The sequence below is a fragment of the Oncorhynchus masou genome, unplaced genomic scaffold (genome assembly GCF_036934945.1).
Source record: "Oncorhynchus masou masou isolate Uvic2021 unplaced genomic scaffold, UVic_Omas_1.1 unplaced_scaffold_1441, whole genome shotgun sequence".
Lineage (NCBI taxonomy): Eukaryota > Metazoa > Chordata > Actinopteri > Salmoniformes > Salmonidae > Oncorhynchus > Oncorhynchus masou.
In genome coordinates, this window is record NW_027004379.1 from 661 (window position 1) to 25,000 (window position 24,340).

Genomic DNA, 24,340 nt, shown 5'->3' on the forward strand with positions numbered 1-24,340 from the left:
ATAATGTAGGTATTAGGTCCTCATAATGTAGGTATTAGGTCCTCATAATAGGTCCTCATAATGTAGGTATTAGGTCCTCATAATATTAGGTATTAGGTCCTCATAGGTCCTCATGTAGGTATTAGGTCCTCATAATGTAGGTATTAGGTCCTCATAATGTAGGTATTAGGTCCTCATAATGTAGGTATTAGGTCCTCATAATGTAGGTATTAGGTCCTCATAATGTAGGTATTAGGTCCTCATAATGTAGTATTAGGTCCTCATAATGTAGGTATTAGGTCCTCATAATGTAGGTATTAGGTCCTCATAATGTAGGTATTAGGTCCTCATAATGTAGGTATTAGGTCCTCATAATGTAGGTATTAGGTCCTCATAATGTAGGTATTAGGTCTCTCATATTAGGTCTTCATAATGTAGGTATTAGGTCCTCATAATGTAGGTATTCAGGTCCTCATAATGTAGGTATTAGGTCCTCATAATGTAGGTATTAGGTCCTCATAATGTAGGTATTAGGTTATAATGTCCTCATAATGTAGGTATTAGGTCCTCATAATGTAGGTATTAGGTCCTCATAATGTAGGTATTAGGTCCTCATAATGTAGGTATTAGGTCCTCATAATGTAGGTATTAGGTCCTCATAATGTAGGTATTAGGTCCTCATAATGTAGGTATTAGGTCCTCATAATGTAGGTCCTCATAATGTAGGTATTAGGTCCTCATAATGTAGGTATTAGGTCCTCATAATGTAGGTATTAGGTCCTCATAATGTAGGTATTAGGTCCTCATAATGTAGGTCTTCAAAATGTAGGTCCTCATAATGTAGGTATTAGGTCCTCATAATGTAGGTATTAGGTCCTCATAATGTTGGTATTAGGTCCTCATAATGTAGGTATTAGGTCCTCATAATGTAGGTATTAGGTCCTCATAATGTAGGTATTAGGTCCTCGTAATGTAGGTATTAGGTCCTCATAATGTTATGTCCCCTAAATGTTAGGTCCTCATAATGTAGGTATTAGGTCCTCATAATGTAGGTATTAGGTCCTCATAATGTAGGTATTAGGTCATCATAATGTAGGTATTAGGTCCTCATAATGTAGGTATTAGGTCCTCATAATGTAGGTATTAGGTCCTCATAGTGTAGGTATTAGGTCCTCATAATGTAGGTATTAGGTCCTCATAATGTAGGTATTAGGTCCTCATAATGTAGGTATTAGGTCCTCATAATGTAGGTATTAGGTCCTCAGGTATTAGGTCCTCATAATGTAGGTATTAGGTCCTCATAATGTAGGTATTAGGTCCTCATAATGTAGGTATTAGGTCCTCATAATGTTTGGTCCTTATACACATTCCTCACGTATTACTTTCAGGGTGACGGAGTTTGGAGCCCAGTTTGATCACATGAACCTAGAGCAGCAGCAGCTGGTTCTGAAGGAGCTGGTCGTCCCCTTCCTGTCTCGACCCACATCAGGTAATCATCAGCTGATTGGATGTTTGTTTTTGATCAGCTGTCACAACGTTTTTTTCACGAGTTGTTTATTATCTTTTTATTGAACCTTTATTTAACGAGGCAAGTCAGTTAAGAACAAATTCTTATTTACAATGACGGTCTACAAAAGGCAAAAGGCCTCCTGCGGGGACGAGGGCCTGGGATTAAAAATAACAAATAAATACAATATAAAATATAGGACAAAACACTCATCACGACAAGAGAGACAACACAGTGTGTCTTGCGACGGGTATATAGAGATGACCAATTTACAGAGGAGTACAGAGTGCAGTGATGTGTCCTATAAGGAGCATTGGTGGCAAATCTGATGGCCGAATGGTAAAGAACGTCTAGCCTCGGGAGCACACTTACCTGCCGATCTATAAATTATGTCTCCATAATCTAGCATGGGTAGGATGGTCATCTGAATCAGGGTTAGTTTGGCAGCTGGGGTGAAAGAGGAGCGATTACGATAGAGGAAACCAAGTCTAGATTTAACTTTAGCCTGCAGCTTTGATATGCGCTGAGAGAGAAGGACAGTGCACCATCCAGCCATACTCCCAAGTACTTGTATGAGGTGACTACATCAAGCTCTAAACCCTCAGAGGTAGTAATCACACCTGTGGGGAGAGGGCCATTCTTCTTACCAAACCACATGACCTTTGTTTTGGAGGGTGTTCAGAACAAGGTTGAGGGTAGAGAAAGCTAGTTGGACACTAAGAAAGCTTTGATGTAGAGCATTTAACACAAAATCTGGGGAGGGGCCAGCTGAGTCTAAGGCTGTATAATATGCATATACAGTGGGGAGAACAAGTATTTGATACACTGCCGATTTTGCAGGTTTTCCTACTTACAAAGCACGTAGAGGTCTGTAATTTTTTATCATAGGCACAATTCAACTATGAAAGACGGAATCTAAAACAAGAATCCAGAAAATCATTCCTCTTCAAGGAATACCTAGGATAGGATAAGTAATCCTTCTCACCACCCCCCTTAAATGATTTAGATGCACTATTGTAAAGTGGCTGTTCCACTGGATGTCAGAAGGTGAATTCACCAATTTGTAAGTCGCTCTGGATAAGAGCGTCTGCTAAATGACTTAAATGTAATGTAAATGTAATGTTTAGGGACCGGGGATTCAGCTATGAAAGACGGAATCTAAAACAAGAATCCAGAAAATCACATTGTATGATTTTTAAGTAATTAATTATCATTGTATGCTCATCTTCCTGTTCATAGTTAGTGATATATAAAAATATTCTACAATGTAGACCTGCACATTTGGTTTCGACCAATTGAATGCTTGTTTTTTGGTGGTCAAATACTTCATCCAGCACTTCCTGACCAAAAACTCCTCAGGTATGGAAGATAGCAACTAGAGTAAAAAGCAGCAAACTGTTCCTCATCTTCATTTAATCTTTGACCTTAACCAATTGGTCTCCTCCCTCCAGTTGGCTGTGTGTCCAACTCTAACAGCAGTGTGGACTGGCTGCAGAAGAACCTGGGGCGGTTTTCAGTCCTGGTGTCCCTCAGCGACCTGTTGAAACTCAACACAGACTTCTCTCCTGTACGTCTCACTTTCTGCCGACTACGCCATCACAATTATGCATAGATATTTGTCCTTGTAATGTGTTAAAGGGTTGTTTTGATGCCCTATATGGAAAAATATATATAGAACCCTGAGTACTCTATATCAGAACATGTATTTTTTGACTCCTCTGATAGGGAAATTGTATTTTTGGTTTATTAGGTTTGATAACCTTCTTGTCTCCTCTCCTTCCAGTCGTCAGCCCTGGAGGTTCTCTCTCCAAAGCAGACTGCAGAGCTGGTGGTGTTGCCTCTTCCTGGTCTTCCAGGGAAAGATGTCATCATCAACACAGTGTTTGACTTCCTGTCTAAGTCACCAAAGGAGAGGAGACTCCCTGAGTTCCTGCAACAACTTGTCAGCCTGACCAAACAGGTACCTCTCTCTTCTGTCCTTGTCTACAAAAGTACAGTCTTACAGATAATCATTGATTCAAACCAAATACTAACCTTAACCTTTTTCTGTCTTTAGGAAAATATCCCTTGTGCCTCCTACAAGATCATGTAAGTACTGCTATGCTTTATCTTGGCCAGGTCGCAGTTGTAAATGAGAACTTGTTCTCAACTAGCCTACCTGGTTAAATAAAGGTGAAATAAAATAAAATAAATAAAAAAAGTAGTACTGTACCCATAGATAGGGTGTCCACCCATTCTGCTCAGAATGGGTGAAAACGTGCTTTGGTGATACAAATTTATCTTCCTTATGTTACGAAAAACATTTTACCGAGACAAATATGATTCTTTCTATTCTGAATCGTTCAGTGGGGTGTGAATCCTTTCTGAAGACACTGTATGAGGAATCATATTTGATTCTTTATATTCTGAATCGTTCAGTGGGGTGTGAATCCTTTCTGAAGACACTGTATGAGGAATCATATTTGATTCTTTATATTCTGAATCGTTCAGTGGGGTGTGAATCCTTTCTGAAGACACTGTATGAGGAATCGTATTTGATTCTTTATATTCTGAATCGTTCAGTGGGGTGTGAATCCTTTCTGAAGACACTGTATGAGGAATCATATTTGATTCTTTATATTCTGAATCGTTCAGTGGGGTGTGAATCCTTTCTGAAGACACTGAATGAGGAATCATATTTGATTCTTTATATTCTGAATCATTCAGTGGGGTCTTTCTCTAACGATAATTAGCATTATGTTCCAAAAGGTTTGTAACCTCATACAGTGTCTTCAGAAAGGATTCACACTCCTTGACTTTTCCCACATTGTGTTGTGTTACAAAGTGGAATTTAAAATAGATTTCATTGTCATTTTTTTTTTGTGTCAACGATCTGCACAAGATACTCTGTAATGTCAAAAGATGAAAAAATTCCAACATTTGTCGCCCCCCAAAAATTATGAAAAATTAAACACTGATATACAGTATCTTGATTAGATAAGTATTCAACCCCTCTGAGCCAATACATGTTAGAAGAACCTTTGGCAGCGATTACAGCTGTGAGTCTTTCTGGGTAAGTCTCTAAGAGCTTTACACACCTGGATTGGTAGTGATTACAGCTGTGAGTCTTTCTGGGAAAGTCTCTAAGAGCTTTACACACCTGGATTGGTAGTGATTACAGCTGTGAGCCTTTCTGGGTCAGTCTCTAAGAGCTTTACATACCTGGATTGGTAGTGATTACAGCTGTGAGTCTTTCTGGGAAAGTCTCTAAGAGCTTTACACACCTGGATTGGTAGTGATTACAGCTGGGAGTCTTTCTGGGTAGGTCTCTAAGAGCTTTACACACCTGGATTGGTAGTGATTACAGCTGGGAGTCTTTCTGGGTAGGTCTCTAAGAGCTTTACACACCTGGATTGGTAGTGATTACAGCTGTGAGTCTTTCTGGGTAAGTCTCTAAGAGCTTTACACACCTGGATTGGTAGTGATTACAGCTGTGAGTCTTTCTGGGTAAGTCTCTAAGAGCTTTACACACCTGGATTGGCAGTGATTACAGCTGTGAGTCTTTCTGGATAAGTCTCTAAGAGCTTTACACACCTGGATTGGCAGTGATTACAGCTGTGAGTCTTTCTGGGTAAGTCTCTAAGAGCTTTACACACCTGGATTGGTAGTGATTACAGCTGTGAGTCTTTCTGGGTAAGTCTCTAAGAGCTTTACACACCTGGATTGGTAGTGATTACAGCTGTGAGTCTTTCTGGGTAACATTTAAGTCATTTAGCAGACGCTCTTATCCAGAGCGACTTACAAATTGGTGAATTCACCTTCTGACATCCAGTGGAACAGCCACTTACAATAGTGCATCTAAATCATTTAATGGGGGGGGGGGAGAAGGATTATTTATCCTATCCTAGGTATTCCTTGAAGAGGTCTCTAAGAGCTTTACACACCTGGATTGGTAGTGATTACAGCTGTGAGTCTTTCTGGGTAAGTCTCTAAGAGCTTTACACACCTGGATTGGTAGTGATTACAGCTGTGAGTCTTTCTGGGTAAGTCTCTAAGAGCTTTACACACCTGGATTGGTAGTGATTACAGCTGTGAGTCTTTCTGGGTAAGTCTCTAAGAGCTTTACACACCTGGATTGGTAGTGATTACAGCTGTGAGTCTTTCTGGGTAAGTCTCTAAGAGCTTTACACACCTGGATTGGTAGTGATTACAGCTGTGAGTCTTTCTGGGTAAGTCTCTAAGAGCACCTGGATTGAGCAACATTTGCCCATTATTCTTTAAAAACAATTTTTTTGAAGTTGATCGTTGCTAGACAACCATTTTTAGGTGCTGCCTTGGGTTTTTCAAGCAGATTTAATAACAAAACACTGGAACTTGGCCTCAAGGGAACATTTACCATCTTCTTGGTAAGGAACTCCCGTGTAGGTTTGGCTTTGTGTTTTAGGTTATTGTCCAGCTGAAAGGTCAATTTCTATCTTACCTCAATATTGTTTTATATTGACCCACTGTAATGGTGATACAGGGAATTATAAGTGAAATAATCTGTCTGTAAACAATTGTTGGAAAAATGACTTGTGTCATTAACACAGATGTCCTAACCGACTTGCCAAAACTATAGTTTGTTAACAAGAAATGTGTGGAGTGGTTGAAAAATGAGTTTTAATGACTCCAACCTAAGTGTATGTAAACCTCAGACTTCATCTGCACATGAGGTTTTGACCAATGTTTTTGTTAAAAGCGTATCTCCACAATTATTTTACCCATTGGTCAAAATATGCGTTTTTGATTGGACTCCCTAGCATGGATGTTTCTAATGACAACTGCATCTCTTCCACGTGAGGACATCCCATGACAATCCCATGAATTACCAATTTTGTGTCCGAAATGGCACCCTATTCCCTACATAGTGCACTACTTTTAACCAGGATGGCACCCTATTCCCTACATAGTGCACTACTTTTGACCAGAATGGCACCCTATTCCCTACATAGTACTCTACTTTTGACCAGAATGGCACCCTATTCCCTACATAGTGCACTACTTTTGACCAGAATGGCACCCTATTCCCTACATAGTACTCTACTTTTGACCAGAATGGCACCCTATTCCCTACATAGTGCACTACTTTTGACTAGAATGGCACCCTATTCCCTACATAATGCACTACTTTTGACCAGAATGGCACCCTATTCCCTACATAGTGCACTACTTTTAACCAGGTTCAATAGGGCTCTGGTCTAAAGTAATGCAGTATGTTGTAACGGGTTTCTTCTTCCTCCTCCTCTGAGGAGGAGTAGCAAGGATCGGACCAACACGCAGCGTGGTAAGTGTCCATGATACTTTAATAAAGACTGAACACGACTCAATACGAAAAATAACCAAGTGAATGAAAACGAAACCCGAAACAGTCCTGACTGGTGACACAAACAACAAAACAGGACACAATCACCCACCAAACACAAGTGGGAAAAGGCTGCCTAAATATGATTCTCAATCAGAGACAACTAACGACACCTGCCTCTGACTGAGAACCATACCAGGCCAAAACACAAAACACAACATAGAAGAACGGACATAGACAACCCACCCCAACTCACGACACCTGCCTCTGACTGAGAACCATACCAGGCCAAAACACAAAACACAACATAGAAAAACGAACATAGACAACCCACCCCAACTCACGACACCTGCCTCTGACTGAGAACCATACCAGGCCAACAAAACACAAAACACAACATAGAAAAACGAACATAGACAACCCACCCCAACTCACGCCCCGACCAACCTAAAACAAAGACATAACAAAAGAACTAAGGTCAGAACGTGACATATGTAGGGAATAGGGTGCCATTCTGGTCAAAAGTAGTGCACTATGTAGGGAATAGGGTGCCATTCTGGTCAAAAGTAGTGCACTATGTAGGGAATAGGGTGCCATTTGGGATATACGCATGTAAAAAAAATAGAACTTAAAAACTCTCCTGTTGTTGTTGTTTATTTAGTTTCGCCAGACTGGACCAGGCCGTACCCACTGTTACCATGGAGATAGAGTCCGCCCTCACCTCCAGCAAGACGGCCTTGCTACAGACCCTCCCATCAGGTGAGAGGCGGGTTTTAATCAACAACACTGGATTCAATCCGCTGAGTCTTATTTCCTGTGTCACTACTTTTGAACAGGACCCTTAGGGAGCACCCTATTGGTTCCAGAGTACATTTACATTTACATTTAAGTCATTTAGCAGACGCTCTTATCCAGAGCCCGTATTTTAGATTTTTTTTTCTTCACGTTAAACAATGTTATGAAGAATCACCATTACTGACTGACATCTTACACATTCTATTTTCCCCTCACAGGTTGCATTGTATACAGTGGAGAGGTGAGTATCTGTTTGAGTTCTGTCTTACAGGCTGATGTGACTGTGTGATTTATCTGGACACTGCAAAGCAGATTGGAACTCATTATATTTCATCTTTCCCTCAGTGCAATGTCACCCCAGTTAATGGTACGAGATTTTTTTGTTGTTGTGATATATTAATTCACCAAACATTGATTATTATATTATTCAGTTGATTTGATAGTGATCAATAATTCCTTGCATTCCATTGATTATTATTCAGAATTAACTAATTGTTTGTGACGTATTGTTTACAGAGACAAAAGTTTGTGCTGGTGTCAACAGGTGAGTTATTCAAAGATAATTTCTGTTAGCTTCTGTTTGTTTAGTGTTTTTGTTTTTAAAAGTTTAAACAAAAAATCAACATCTGTTAATTTGCGTTAATTGGTGACATGGTCTCAAGCCTTTTCTAATGCTGCTTTTCACATCTCCCCTTTCCATCGTCCAACAACCGTCTGAATATCTTTTGTTGATTCCTTCAGCACTGCTCTACAGGGTCGCCTTGACAACGGGCAGATCAGCGGAGTCCTCTGTGATTTCGGAGTCGATGTTTACGCTTGTGGCTCGGTACGAAGAATTCTTCACAACTGTCACGTTTCTGTTCATTTTTTTTGTTGTAGTTGAACAACCGCAGAAGTGACACAGATGTTCTTGTTTTTTGATTTGGTCTGACTTTTTGTTTGTTTTCTTGTTTCTTTGCTCTCTACTGTAAAGCGTCTCTGGGTCCTTGAAAAGCGATATATAAATCTCATGTATTATTAGTATTATATATTATTATTATATATTATTAGATTATATAAATCTCATGTATTATTATAATTATATATTATTAGATATATAAATCTCATGTATTATTATTATTATATATTATTAGATATATAAATCTCATGTATTATTATAATTATATATTATTATTATATATTATTAGATTATATAAATCTCATGTATTATTATAATTATATATTATTAGATATATAAATCTCATGTATTATTATTATTATATATTATTAGATATATAAATCTCATGTATTATTATAATTATATATTATTATTATATATTATTAGATATATAAATCTCATGTATTATTATTATATATTAGTATTATTATATATTATATATTATTATTAGATGTTATTAGATATATACATCTCATGTATGATTATTATATATTATTATTATATATTATTAGATATATAAATATCATGTATTATTATTATTATATATTAGTATTATTATATATTATATATTATTATTAGATACATACATCTCATGTATTATTATTATTATTATTATATATTATTAGATTATATAAATCTCATGTATTATTATAATTATATATTATTATTATTATATATTATTAGATTATATAAATCTCATGTATTATTATTATTAGATATTATTAGATATATACATCTCATGTATTATTAGATATTAATATTATTAGATATTATTAGATATATAAATCTCATGTATTATTATAATAATATATTATTGTTATATATTATTATTATTATTATATATTATTATTAGATATTATTATTAGATATTATTAGATTATATAAATCTCATGTATTATTATTATTATATATTATTATATATATATATATATATATATATATATTATATATATTATATGATTTTGTACATGTTTTTCTCTTTCTGTCCCTTCTTTGCCCTCCAGCTGTCTATGTTGACATCGGAAAACTTGGTGAGCCTGTTGAAGTGTAAGCTGTCTGGTAACACCAGCCACTCAGCACAGACCTGGAAACTGTTCTTCTCTAAGGTCTCAGGGGTCCTGAACTCAGCCCTGGATCTCTTCTCCAACACCGTGAGATAAAACTCTTTATCTATTCATATCACACTTATTAAACTGTACATATAAAACGTACTGACTAGTTATTACTGTATGTAGGTCTCCTCTTTTGATCTGGCTTTTATTTGGTTGTATTTTCCTACAAAGAAAAGGAGATATTATTTCCATACTACCAGGAGATCTGCCAGCGTGCCAAATATTACTGTGAACGCCGACATTCAGTCATTTCATGATAATGATTTTTTTAAATATTTATTTTTAAACCATGTTCTCCAGACACTAGACCCCAGCTCTCCAGCAGTGTCCCAGGCCCTGGATGCTATAAGAGAGGTCAGGCTGGACAGCTTCAGCCTGGCGAGTCTCAAAGATGAGAAAATCATCAACCTCTGGTTCAACGCCAGACTGCGTCCCTTCCTACCTGCCGTCTCCACTGACTTCCTGTCCTGCCTCGGCACCAAGAACTTCAGCTGCTCCACCTACCAGACCACGTACGTATTACCGTTACTATATATAATATAATATCACCTACCAGACCATGTTATAATATCACCTACCAGACCATGTTATAATATCACCTACCAGACCATGTTATAATATCACCTACCAGACCATGTTATAATATCACCTACCAGACCATGTTATAACATTACTATATATAATATAATATCACCTACCAGACCATGTTATAATATCACCTACCAGACCATGTTATAACATCACCTACCAGACCATGTTATAATATCACCTACCAGACCATGTTATAACATCACCTACCAGACCATGTTATAATATCACCTACCAGACCATGTTATAATATCACCTACCAGACCATGTTATAACATCACCTACCAGACCATGTTATAACATCACCTACCAGACCATGTTATAACATCACCTACCAGACCATGTTATAACATTACTATATATAATATAATATCATCTACCAGGTGATGAAAGGCCCTTTATCTACATCCCCAGATTATATCGTGGATACCCTTTTTCTGTCTCTGCATACAGTATGAAGGAAGTTAGCTATAGTTTCGCGAGGCTAACTAGCGTTAGCGCAAAGAATGGAAGTTTATGGAAAGTTCCAGTCATTATGCTAACACTAGTTAGCAATTGCGCTAGCGGTAGTTAGCAACTTGCTTCAAACTGCACGCAGAGACATAAACATGTTATCCAAGAGTTAATCTGACTCCAAGACATGCTAACCTCTCACCATTATAATAACAAGGGAGGTTAGCATTTTAAATCATACCTTCAAGACATGCTAACCTCTCACCATTATAATAACAAGGGAGGTTAGCATTTTAAATCATACCTTCAAGACATGCTAACCTCTCACCATTATAATAACAAGGGAGGTTAGCATTTTAAATCATACCTCCAAGACATGCTAACCTCTCACCATTATAATAACAAGGGAGGTTAGCATTTTAAATCATACCTCCAAGACATGCTAACCTCTCACCATTACAATAACAAGGGAGGTTAGCATTTTAAATCATACCTTCAAGACATGCTAACCTCTCACCATTATAATAACAAGGGAGGTTAGCATTTTAAATCATACCTTCAAGACATGCTAACCTCTCACCATTATAATAACAAGGGAGGTTAGCATTTTAAATCATACCTCCAAGACATGCTAACCTCTCACCATTATAATAACAAGGGAGGTTAGCATTTTAAATTACATTTACATTTACATTTAAGTCATTTAGCAGACGCTCTTATCCAGAACGACTTACAAATTGGTGAATTCACCTTCTGACATCAGTGGAACAGCCACTTTACAATAGTGAATCATACCTCCAAGACATGCTAACCGCTCACCATTATAATAACAAGGGAGGTTAGCATTTTAAATCATACCTCCAAGACATGCTAACCGCTCACCATTACAATAACAGGGGAGGTTAGCATTTTAAATCATACCTTCAAGACATGCTAACCTCTCACCATTATAATAACAAGGGAGATTAGCATTTTAAATCATACCTCCAAGACATGCTAACCTCTCACCATTATAATAACAAGGGAGGTTAGCATTTTAAATCATACCTCCAAGACATGCTAACCGCTCACCATTATAATAACAAGGGAGGTTAGCATTTTAAATCATACCTCCAAGACATGCTAACCTCTCACCATTATAATAACAAGGGAGTTTTTTTTGGGGGGGGGGGTGATATTTGTGTGTCTGTAACTTTCTCTCTCATCACTATTCACAATTTTTTTCAGCTCTATCCATAATCATGGTAGCATCCACATGAATGTAGACATGTTTAGAAACACATTATATTCTTATTTACAATAAAAGAGACTCTAAAGTGACACGCAACACATTGTTTACCACTGATTTCTATTGGGCACGACATAATCTGAAACACAACCAAAACAAACAGCAAATGCATCCAACAAGTTTGTAGAGTCATAAGCTTTATGTGATCATCTGGTACTCGGAATATGGGCCCAAATATTTACTACTTTAATACACATATAGGTGAATTTGTCCCAATTCTTTTGGTCCCTTAAAATGGAGGGACTATGTACAAAAGATGTTGTAATTTCTAAACGGTTCACCCCATACTGTCACGCCTTGGTCTTAGTATTTTGTGTTTTAGTTTATTAGTTAGTCAGGCCAGGGTGTGACATGGGTTTATTGTTTGTTGTATTCTTAGTGGGGTTTTTTAGTTATTGGGATGGTAGCTGATTAGGGGTGTGTGTTAAATAGGTTTGGCTGCCTGAGGCGGTTCTCAATCAGAGTCAGGTGATTCTCGTTGTCTCTGATTGGGAACCGTATTTAGGTAGCCTGGGTTTCGCTTTGTATTTCGTGGGTGATTGTTCCTGTCTCTGTGTTAGTGTTCACCAGTCAGGCTGTAATAGGTTTCACGTTCCGTTTTGTTGTTTTTGTATTTATTCGTTATTTCATGTATAGTTTCGTTATTTGTTTCATTAATAAACATGAGTAACCAACACGCTGCATTTCGGTCCGACTTTCTTTCGACAAACGAAGAACGTCGTTACACATACTGATGCACATATGCCTCAGATTCAACCAGATGGTCTGCACTTTAAAAAGACCAAATCCTGGTCTGCTGCATCAAATCTTACACTGCGACAACTATTCCTTGTGGAGGTGATCGACTTGTGTCCAAGAGATTTGCTTTGCAGAGATAATAACCTCTAACCCCACTTTGTCTTTTCCCTCAGCGTTCAGGTCCTTGTGGAGGTGATCGACTTGTGTCCAAGAGATTTGCTTTGCAGAGATAATAACCTCTAACCCCACTTTGTCTTTTCCCTCAGCGTTCAGGTCCTTGTGGAGGTGATCGACTTGTGTCCAAGAGATTTGCTTTGCAGCGATAATAACCTCTAACCCCACTTTGTCTTTTCCCTCAGCGTTCAGGTCCTTGTGGAGGTGATCGACTTGTGTCCAAGAGATTTGCTTTGCAGAGATAATAACCTCTAACCCCACTTTGTCTTTTCCCTCAGCGTTCAGGTCCTGAGCAGACACCACTCAGTCATGGACCAGTCCAGACAGATATCAGTCTACACTACCTTCATAGAGGTCTTTCTTTCCAGGAACAACACAGCAGGTACTGACCAATAGGAACTGAGTCTCAGCAGGTACTGACCAATAGGAACTGAGTCTCAGCAGGTACTGACCGATAGGAACTGAGCCACAGCTGGTATTAACCAATAAGAACTGAGCCTCATCAGGTACTGACCAATAGGAACTGAGTCTCACCAGGTACTGACCAATAGGAACTGAGCCACAGCTGGTATTAACCAATAAGAACTGAGCCTCATCAGGTACTGACCAATAGGAACTGAACCTCAGCAGGTAGGAACTGACCAGTAGGAACTGAGTCTCACCAGGTACTGACCAATAGGAACTGAGTCTCACCAGGTACTGACCAATAGGAACTGAGTCTGAGCAGGTACTGACCAGTAGGAACTGAGTCTCACCAGGTACTGACCAGTAGGAACTGAGTCTCACCAGGTACTGACCAATAGGAACTGAGTCTCACCAGGTACTGACCAGTAGGAACTGAGTCTCATCAGGTACTGACCAGTAGGAACTGAGCCTCAGCAGGTACTGGCCAATAGGAACTGAGTCTCACCAGGTACTGACCAGTAGGAACTGAGTCTCACCAGGTACTGACCAATAGGAACTGAGTCTCACCAGGTACTGACCAATAAGAACTGAGTCTCACCAGGTACTGACCAATAGGAACTGAACCACAGCTGGTACTGACCAATAAGAACTGAGCCTCATCATTTACTGATCAATAGGAACTGAGTCACAGCTGGTACTGACCAATAGGAACTGAGTCTCAGCAGGTACTGACCAATAGGAACTGAGTCTGAGCAGGTACTGACCAATAGGAACTGAGTCTCACCAGGTACTGACCAATAGGAACTGAGTCTCACCAGGTACTGACCAATAAGAACTGAGCCTCAGCTGGTACTAACCAATAAGAACTGAGCCTCATCAGGTACTGACCGATAGGAACTGAGCCTCATCAGGTATCAAATCAAATCAAACGACACTGGTACTGACCAATAGCGTGCTGAGCCTGAAGGCGCATTACTTTTTCTATAGGCCCTGTTCCAAAGTAATGCCTTGTAAGAAAGAGGGGGCCATTTCAGACACAGCCATTGTCAGTCAAACTGCTGTGTAAATAACACAAACACACTTCTGAAAGTGTTATCTGGAGAGTTACTATAGGATCTTAAATAGACTGGCACTGAAATACCAGCAGGGACCTTTCTCTGACTGTGTACTCTAAATGTGTAGTCTAAATGTGTTCTTTCTAAATGTGTTGTCTAAATGTGTTCTCTCTAAATGTGTTCTCTCTAATTGTGTTCTCTCTAAATGTGTTGTTTAAATGTGTTGTCTAAATGTGTTCTCTCTAAATGTGTTCTCTCTAATTGTGTTCTGCTTAAATGTGTTGTTTAAATGTGTTGTCTAAATGTGTTCTCTCTAAATGTGTTCTCTCTAATTGTGTTCTGTTTAAATGTGTTGTCTAAATGTGTTCTCTCTAAATGTGTTCTCTCTAAATGTGTTCTCTAAATGTGTTGTCTCTAAATGTGTTCTCTAAATGTGTTGTTTAAATGTGTTCTATCTAAATGTGTTGTCTAAATGTGTTCTCTCCAAATGTGTTCTCTAAATGTGTTCTCTAAATGTGTTGTCTCTAAATGTGTTGTCTCTAAATGTGTTCTGTGTGTTCCCGGACCCCAGCTGTAGCTCTGACACCCTGAACAGTGTTGTCTAAATATCTAAACGTGTTGTCTGTGTGTTCCCAGACCCCAGCTGTAGCTCTGACACCCTGAACAGTGTTGTCTAAATATCTAAACGTGTTGTCTAATTGTGTTGTCTGTGTGTTCCCAGACCCCAGCTGTAGCTCTGACACCCTGAACAGTGTTGTCTAATTGTGTTGTCTGTGTGTTCCCAGACCCCAGCTGTAGCTCTGACACCCTGAACAGTGTTGTCTAATTGTGTTGTCTGTGTGTTCCCAGACCCCAGCTGTAGCTCTGACACCCTGAACAGTGTTGTCTAATTGTGTTGTCTGTGTGTTCCCAGACCCCAGCTGTAGCTCTGACACCCTGAACAGTGTTGTCTAATTGTGTTGTCTGTGTGTTCCCAGACCCCAGCTGTAGCTCTGACACCCTGAACAGTGTTGTCTAATTGTGTTGTCTGTGTGTTCCCAGACCCCAGCTGTAGCTCTGACACCCTGAACAGTGTTGTCTAATTGTGTTGTCTGTGTGTTCCCAGACCCCAGCTGTAGCTCTGACACCCTGAACAGTGTTGTCTAATTGTGTTGTCTGTGTGTTCCCAGACCCCAGCTGTAGCTCTGACACCCTGAACAGTGTTGTCTAATTGTGTTGTCTGTGTGTTCCCAGACCCCAGCTGTAGCTCTGACACCCTGAACAGTGTTGTCTAATTGTGTTGTCTGTGTGTTCCCAGACCCCAGCTGTAGCTCTGACACCCTGAACAGTGGAGACTGGCTGTTGAAGAACTTCAGAGGATTCTCTGCCTTCGCCTCCTTCAAGGACATGCAGAGACTACTGGCCACCTTCTCCGTGGTAACTGTCTGTTGTCCTGTTGTCCTGCGGCAATAGTCTGTAATAGTGTCTGTTGTTGTGTGTGTGCTGCAGATGGAACTGTTACACCAGCTAACAGTGATAGTGTCTGTAATAGTGTCTGTTGTTGTGTGTGTGCTGCAGATGGAGGCCCTGCCCCAGCTCACAGTGATAGTGTCTGTAATAATGTCTGTTGTTGTGTCTGTGCTGCAGACCGAGGCCCTGCCCCAGCTCACAGTGATAGTGTCTGTAATAGTGTCTGTTGTTCTGTGTGTGCTGCAGATGGAGGCCCTGCCCCAGCTCACAGTGATAGTGTCTGTAATAATGTCTGTTGTTGTGTCTGTGCTGCAGACCGAGGCCCTGCCCCAGCTCACAGTGATAGTGTCTGTAATAATGTTGTCTGTGGTTATAATGTGAGTTGTGTGTGTGCTGCAGACCGAGGTCCTGCCCCAGCTCACAGTGATAGTGTCTGTAATAATGTTGTCTGTGGTTATAATGTGAGTTGTGTGTGTTTCAGACTGAGGCCCTGCCCCAGCTCACAGTGAGACAGTTGGCAGAGGTGTCCTCTAGTCCAGACCAGCTCAGCTCTGCTGCAGACGTCACCATGCTGATGAACTACGTACCCAACATCCTCTTCACTGACTTCTTCAATGACTTCTCCCTGGCCATCACCGTGAGACAAGCTCATCTGTCTGCCTGTCTGTCTGTCTGTCTGTCTGTCTGTCTGTCTGTCTGTCTGTCTGTCTGTCTGTCACTCTGTCTGTCTGTCTGTCTGTCTGTCTGTCTGTCTGTCACTCTGTCTGTCTGTCTGTCTGTCTGTCTGTCTGTCTGTCTGTCACTCTGTCTGTCTGTCTGTCTGTCTGTCTGTCTGTCTGTCTGTCTGTCTGTCTGTCTGTCTGTCTGTCTGTCACTCTGTCTGTCTGTCTGTCTGTCTGTCTGTCTGTCTGTCTGTCACTCTGTCTGTCTGTCTGTCTGTCTGTCTGTCTGTCTGTCTGTCTGTCTGTCTGTCATCACCATGATATTATATGGATCGTCCCATATGACACCCTATTCCCTATATATATTATATTTGTTATGGAATAGGGGTGTCATTTGGAATAGGGGTGTCATTTGGAATAGGGGTGTCATTTGGAATAGGGGTGTCATTTGGAATAGGGGTGTCATTTGGAATAGGGGTGTCATTTGAGGGGATCCTGTCTGTCAATAGTTCAAAAGGTTTGTTTGGGTCTGAAGATGGACTATTATTCAACTGTCTTCCATTATCTGTTCTCTCTCTCTGCTACCCATCCTCTTCCTCTCTTACCTTTCCTGTCCCTTCCTCCCTCCTTTCATCTCTCCCTCTCTCCCCCCTCCATCCCTCTCTCCCCCCTCCATCCCTCTCTCCCCCCTCTATCCCCCCTCTATCCCTCTCTCCACCCCTCTCCCCTGCATCTCTCCCCTCCCTCTCTCTACCCCTCTCCCCTCCCTCTCTCCCCCTCCATCCTCCCTCTCTCCCCCTCCATCCCTCTCTCCCCCCTCCATCCCTCTCTCCCCCCCCTCTATCCCTCTCTCCACCCCCTCTCCCCTCCCTCTCTCCCCCTCCATCCCTCTCTCCCCCTCCCCCTCCATCCCTCTCTCCCCCCCTCCATCCCTCTCTCACCCCCTCCATCCCTCTCCCCCCTCCATCCCTCTCTCCCCCCTCCATCCCTCTCTCCCCATCTCCCCTCCCTCTCTCCCCCCCTCCACCCTTCTCCCCTCCCTCCTCCACCCTTCTCCCCTCCCTCCTCCATCCCTCTCTCACCCCCTCCATCCCTCTCTCCCCCCTCCATCCCTCTCTCCCCCCGTAGGGTCAAGAGTCTAAGTTCCCGGTGGTGGTGCGTTCAGCCATGCTCCAGCAGGTGTTTGAACGCGGGAACCTATCAGACCGCTCTGTTAGCGACCAGGAAGTACTCACCTGGCTTCAGAGCAGGCTCCGCCCACTGCTGATCAACCTGTCCCCGCTCCACGTCGCCCCCCTCTTCAGTGTGGTCGCACAGAGGAACTGCAACATTGGACAGCAGCTGTAAGAGACGGACTGATCTTCACTGGGGATTTAGGCTTGCGTCCCGAATTGCAACCTATTCCTTATAAACTACGGTCACAAGTAGTGCACTATGTAGGGAATAGGGGGCCATTAGGGATGTATCTCAGGGTAAAGTAGTGCACTATGTAGGGAACAGGGTGCCATTAGGGATGTATCACAGGGTAAAGTAGTGCACTATGTAGGGAACAGGGTGCCATTAGGGATGTATCACAGGGTAAAGTAGTGCACTACGTAGGGAACAGGGTGCCATTAGGGAAGTATATCAGGGTAAAGTAGTGCACTACGTAGGGAACAGGGTGCCATTAGGGATGTATATCAGGGTAAAGTAGTGCACTATGTAGGGAACAGGGTGCCATTAGGGAAGTACCCTGAGTCAGTGGTGATGTTGATGTGCAGGGTGTATCTTAAATCTTGCTCTATGTCACGTGAGACTGTAGCAGCATGTTTTCCTGTAGCTTTGACTGATCTCAAAGTGGGGGGGGGGTTCTGTAACCCACCCAGACAGTCACATGTCCTCTACTCCCCACTGATCTCAAAGTGGGGGGGGGGGTCTGTAACCCTCCCAGACAGTCACATGTCCTCTACTCCCCACTGATCTCAAAGTGGGGGGGTTCTGTAACCCTCCCAGACAGTCACATGTCCTCTACTCCCCACTGATCTCAAAGTGGGGGGGTTCTGTAACCCTCCCAGACAGTCACATGTCCTCTACTCCCCACTGATCTCAAAGTGGGGGGGTTCTGTAACCCTCCCAGACAGTCACATGTCCTCTACTCCCCACTGATCTCAAAGTGGGGGGGGGGTTCTGTAACCCTCCCAGACAGTCACATGTCCTCTACTCCCCACTGATCTCAAAGTGGGGGGGGGTTCTGTAACCCTCCCAGACAGTCACATGTCCTCTACTCCCCACTGATCTCAAAGTGGGGGGGTTTCTGTAACCCTCCCAGACAGTCACATGTCCTCTACTCCCCACTGATCTCAAAGTGGGGGGGGGGGGTTCTTTAACCCGCCCAGACAGTCACATGTCCTCTACTCCCCACTGATCTCAAAGTGGGGGGGGGGTCTGTAACCCTCCCAGACAGTCACATGTCCTCTACTCCCCACTGATCTCAAAGTGGGGGGGGGGGGTTCTGTAACCCTCCCAGACAGTCACATGTCCTCTACTCCCCACTGATCTCAAAGTGGGGGGGGGGGTTCTGTAACCCTCCCAGACAGTCACATGTCCTCTACTCCCCACTGATCTCAAAGTGGGGGGGGGTTCTGTAACCCTCCCAGACAGTCACATGTCCTCTACTCCCCACTGATCTCAAAGTGGGGGGGGGTTCTGTAACCCTCCCAGGCAGTCACATGTCTTCTACTCCCCACTGTCCTTCCTACTGTTCTCCCACCCTGCCTCCCTCCCCCAACTGTCTGCATAAAATGTTAAATGTACAAGATCCATGTTAGCCGATAGTGTCAGGTGGGGGGTCATCTCAGCAGCAGAGGAGAGGCAGCCATCTTGTATTTTGATGACGTTTCATTTCTGACATGTTTGTCTCTCCAAGGGTGGAGGTGCTGAACGCCACCCTCCCTACACTTCAGGACAACACACAGAGAAACGTCTACGATCAAATCAGCCTCTCCCTCCAAGGTACTGACTGGCATCCACAACACATCCACTGGAAATATAAATACTGCAGAATACTATGAAACTATAAATACTACAGAATACTATGAAACTATAAATACTACAGAATACTATGAAACTATAAATACTACAGAATACTATGAAACTATAAATACTACAGAATACTATGAAACTATAAATACTACAGCATACTATGAAACTATAAATACTACAGAATACTACAGAATACTATGAAACTATAAATACTACAGAATACTATGAAACTATAAATACTACAGAATACTATGAAACTATAAATACTACAGAATACTATGAAACTATGAATACTACAGAATACTATGAAACTATACATACTACAGAATACTATGAAACTATGAATACTACAGAATACTATGAAACTATGAATACTATAGAATACTATGAAACTATACATACTACAGAATACTATGAAACTATGAATACTACAGAATACTATGAAACTATACATACTACAGAATACTATGAAACTATACATACTACAGAATACTATGAAACTATAAATACTACAGAATACTACAGCATACTATGAAACTATAAATACTACATAATACTATGAAACTATAAACACTACAGCATACTATGAAACTATAAATACTACAGCATTCTATGAAACTATAAATACTACATAATACTATGAAACTATAAATACTACAGAATACTATGAAAATATAAATACTACAGAATACTACAGCATACTATGAAACTATGAATACTACAGAATACTATGAAACTATAAATACTACAGCATACTATGAAACTATAAATACTACAGAATACTACAGCATACTATGAAACTATAAATACTACAGCATACTATGAAACTATAACTACTACAGAATACTATGAAACTATAAATACTATAGAATACTATGAAACTATAAATACTACAGCATACTATGAAACTATTAATACTACAGAATACTATGAAACTATAAATACTACAGAATACTACGAAACTATAAATACTACAGAATACTACGAAACTATAAATACTACAGCATACTATGAAACTATAAATACTACAGCATACTATGAAACTATAAATACTACAGAATACTATGAAACTATAAATACTACAGCATACTATGAAACTATAAATACTACATAATACTATGAAACTGTAAATACTACAACATACTATGAAACTATAAGTACTACAGAATACTATGAACCTATAAATACTACAGAATACTATGAAACTATAAATACTACAGCATACTATGAAACTATAAATACTACAGCATACTATGAAACTATAAATACTACAGAATACTATGAAACTGTAAATACTACAGAATACTATGAAACTTGTCTTGCTGTAACACCAAAGCTCAACACTCGGTTTTTCATATTTTTATATCGTGATACAAAACTCAAACAACTAATGTTCGTATTTGTTGTCAGTTTGTAATATTGATTTTTGACCACAGAATTTCCTGTTAAGGATATTTGATTGACAGTCCTGTCCCTGCCCCCCCCCCTCCATAGGCTCATCCCCACTCCGTTGCTATGGTGCAAACTACAACCACAGTTTCTATGGTTACCTGGAGAGTTCCTTCCTGGGTTTCGGCTTCCCCAACCTGACCACCTTCCTCTCCCTCATACCCCATAGCCAGATGGAACAGGTGAGGGGTGTGTGTGTGTATCACAGGAGGTTGGTGGCACCTTAATTGGGGAGGACGGGTTCATGGTAATGGCTGGAGCAGAATTGGTAGAATGGTCTCAAATACATTAAACACATGGTTTCCATGTGTTTGATTCCAATGATGATGATGATGAAGGTGTGTGTTTGAGACAAGGCTTGAAGAGGACATAGATAAGGATATGATGATGATGATGAAGGTGTGTGTTTGAGACAAGGCTTTAAGGGGACATAGATAAGAATATGATGATGATGATGAAGGTGTGTGTTTGAGACAATGCTTTAAGGGGACATAGATAAGAATATGATGATGATGAAGGTGTGTGTGTTTGAGACAAGGCTTTAAGGGGACATAGATAAGGATATGATGATGATGATGATGATGAAGGTGTGTGTTTGAGACAAGGCTTGAAGAGGACAAAGATAAGGATATGATGATGATGATGATTATGATGATGAAGGTGTGTGTTTGAGACAAGGCTTTAAGAGGACATAGATAAGGAAATGATGATGATGATGAAGGTGTGTGTGTTTGAGACAAGGCTTTAAGAGGACATAGATAAGGATATGATGATGATGATGAAGGTGTGTGTTTGAGACAAGGCTTTAAGAGGACATAGATAAGGATATGATGATGATGATGAAGGTGTGTGTTTGAGACAAGGCTTTAAGAGGACATAGATAAGGATATGATGATGATGATGAAGGTGTGTGTGTTTGAGACAATGCTTTAAGGGGACATAGATAAGGATATGATGATGATGATGAAGGTGTGTGTTTGAGACAAGGCTTTAAGAGGACATAGATAAGGATATGATGATGATGATGATGATGAAGGTGTGTGTTTGAGACAATGTTTTAAGGGGACATAGATAAGGATGATGATGATGATGAAGGTGTGTGTGTTTCCTCATCTCTCTCTAGCTGGTGAACTCTCTGCCTGTCTCTGACCTGGGGCGTTTCCTGCGCCGCCCCAACGTTGTCGAAGACGACACTAAACTCTGCCAGCTCTACAGCAGCTACGCCAAGACCCCACTGTTCCTGGGGACTGTACGTTCACACACACACACACTCACACACTCACTCACTCACGCACTCACTCACTCACTCACTCACTCACTCACTCACTCACTCACTCACTGACTCTCACACTCACTCGCACGCACACACACACACACACACACTCACTGACTCACTCACTCACTCACTCACTCACTCACACTCAGTCACTCAGTCACTCAGTCACTCACTCACTCACTCACTCACTCACTCACTCACTCACTCACTCACTCACTCACACTCAGTCACTCAGTCACTCAGTCACTCAGTCACTCAGTCACTCACTCACTCACTCACTCACTCACTCACTCACTCACTCACACACACAATCACCCGCGTGAAACACCCACTACAAACCAAGTGTCTCCTATGCCATCCATTCACCAGAAAGACAGAGGAATCTGCCACTAGAACACACCCCAGTTTCCTCTAAACCCCATTCATATCTAAGCCACTGGCCTGTCTCCCCCCCCCCCCAGGAGAATATCCCTGAGTCAGTGAGGCGTCCCACACTGCCGTGTGTCTGGCCCCAGGCTCTCAGCAGCAGTCAGAGGTCAGAGGTCAACGCCTGGTTTGACCTGAGGCTGAGGAACTACCTGCCCTTCCTCACCAGGAGCCTGGTGACCTCCGCCGCTGTCCAGACCGCCCCTTGTCTGGCCTTCCAGAAACTGTAAGGGATTTCCCCCCAAAAAATATATTTACTACATATCTGTTTCTGGTTTTATTGAAAAGGGGTAGACAGAAACCAGCTGAACGTCAGACAGAAGACTGGTGGGGCCGGGAATTACAATCCCGTGCCGGGACGGGCAGAGGACCTTTCACCTGTTAGGACTTTTCACTGAGACTTGTTACCACGGGAACAACCCCTTAGTGTTGGTGGAACTCTTGTAGAAGAGTTTCCATACGGGCCCGTTGTTACACATTCTGTCTTTTTATAACGTCTGGCTTCAATGTTCAATATTGTGTTGTTTGTTTTGACGTATTTTTCTACGTTTGACTTGATCTGTTGTAATGATGTAGTGATGTTGTTTTTTGTTGTTGTTGTTGTTGTTGTTGTTTTGTTTTTTAGCGTCTCAATTCTGGGGAGTTATAACTACAGCCATGCAGACTTTGTGGAGAGAGATGTGTACAGGGAGACCATCAGGACGTATCTCACCTCAGGTCAGCCATTTTGTGCCACAGACCCCGCCAGTTTCCATCAGAGCCATAGATTTGTCTATGGAGTTTATGTAACCGTCCTCCATGTTGGCTCTAAATGTTCCATGATCAAATCAAAATCAAATTGTATTTGTCACAACGCACGCTGAATACAACGGGTGTAGACCTTTCAGTGAAATGCTGACTTACAAGCCCCTAACCAATGCAGTTTAAAAATTGAATAAGAATAAGAAATAAAAGGAACAAGTATTTAAAGAGCAGCAGTAAAATAACAGTAGCGAGACGATATACAGGGAAGTACCGGTACAGAGTCAATGTGCCCCTAACCAATGTGCCGGTGTCGAGGTAATTGAGGTAATATGTACATGTAGGTAGAGTTATTAAAGTGACTATGCATAGATGATAACAGAGAGTAGCAGCAGTATAAAAGAGGGAGTGGGGGGGGGCAATGCAAATAGTCTGTGTAGTCATTTAATTAGCTGTTCAGGAGTGTTATGGCTTGGGGGTAGAAGCTGTTGAGAAGCCTCTTGGACCTAGACTTGGCACTCCGGGACCACTTGCCGTGCGGTAGCAGAGGGGACAGTCTATGACTAGGGTGGCTGGAGTCTTTGACAATTGCTAAGGCCTTCCTCTGACACTGCCCGGTGTAGAGGTCCTGGATGGCAGGAAGCTTGGTCCCGGTGATGTACGTGGTGATAAAGTAGCAGTTTTAATTCTCACTATGATGTCATTGTTTGGAGACCTTTATATTGGTAATACTGAGAGAATGATACAGCTGGTCAACCACCTGTCATAACACTGCAGTAACACTGTCACAACACTGTCACAACACTGTCATAACACTGCAGTAACACTGTCATAACACTGTCATAACACTGCCATAACACTGTCACAACACTGTCATAACACTGCAGTAACACTGTCACAACACTGTCATAACACTGCCTTAACACTGTCACAACACTGTCATAACACTGTCATAACACTGTCAT

General features: G+C 41.3%; 1 protein-coding gene across 1 annotated transcript in view; it reads left to right on the forward strand.

Annotated features, from left to right (window-relative positions):
- Positions 1-1,367: 1,367 nt before the first annotated feature.
- Positions 1,368-24,340, forward strand: part of LOC135530858 (uncharacterized) — a gene marked incomplete at its 5' end in the record, with an annotated part of 55,708 nt that continues 32,735 nt past the window's right edge. The window contains 20 exons of the mRNA XM_064959030.1: positions 1,368-1,468; positions 2,938-3,053; positions 3,270-3,446; positions 3,543-3,574; positions 7,468-7,565; positions 7,820-7,842; positions 7,947-7,968; positions 8,118-8,145; positions 8,343-8,427; positions 9,543-9,689; positions 9,951-10,162; positions 13,170-13,273; positions 15,649-15,767; positions 16,282-16,437; positions 17,591-17,805; positions 19,368-19,453; positions 20,978-21,114; positions 22,056-22,181; positions 22,670-22,860; positions 23,260-23,351. Of these exons, the coding sequence (XP_064815102.1) occupies positions 1,368-1,468; positions 2,938-3,053; positions 3,270-3,446; positions 3,543-3,574; positions 7,468-7,565; positions 7,820-7,842; positions 7,947-7,968; positions 8,118-8,145; positions 8,343-8,427; positions 9,543-9,689; positions 9,951-10,162; positions 13,170-13,273; positions 15,649-15,767; positions 16,282-16,437; positions 17,591-17,805; positions 19,368-19,453; positions 20,978-21,114; positions 22,056-22,181; positions 22,670-22,860; positions 23,260-23,351 (2,267 nt within the window). The remainder of the gene's footprint in view (positions 1,469-2,937; positions 3,054-3,269; positions 3,447-3,542; positions 3,575-7,467; positions 7,566-7,819; positions 7,843-7,946; positions 7,969-8,117; positions 8,146-8,342; positions 8,428-9,542; positions 9,690-9,950; positions 10,163-13,169; positions 13,274-15,648; positions 15,768-16,281; positions 16,438-17,590; positions 17,806-19,367; positions 19,454-20,977; positions 21,115-22,055; positions 22,182-22,669; positions 22,861-23,259; positions 23,352-24,340) is intronic.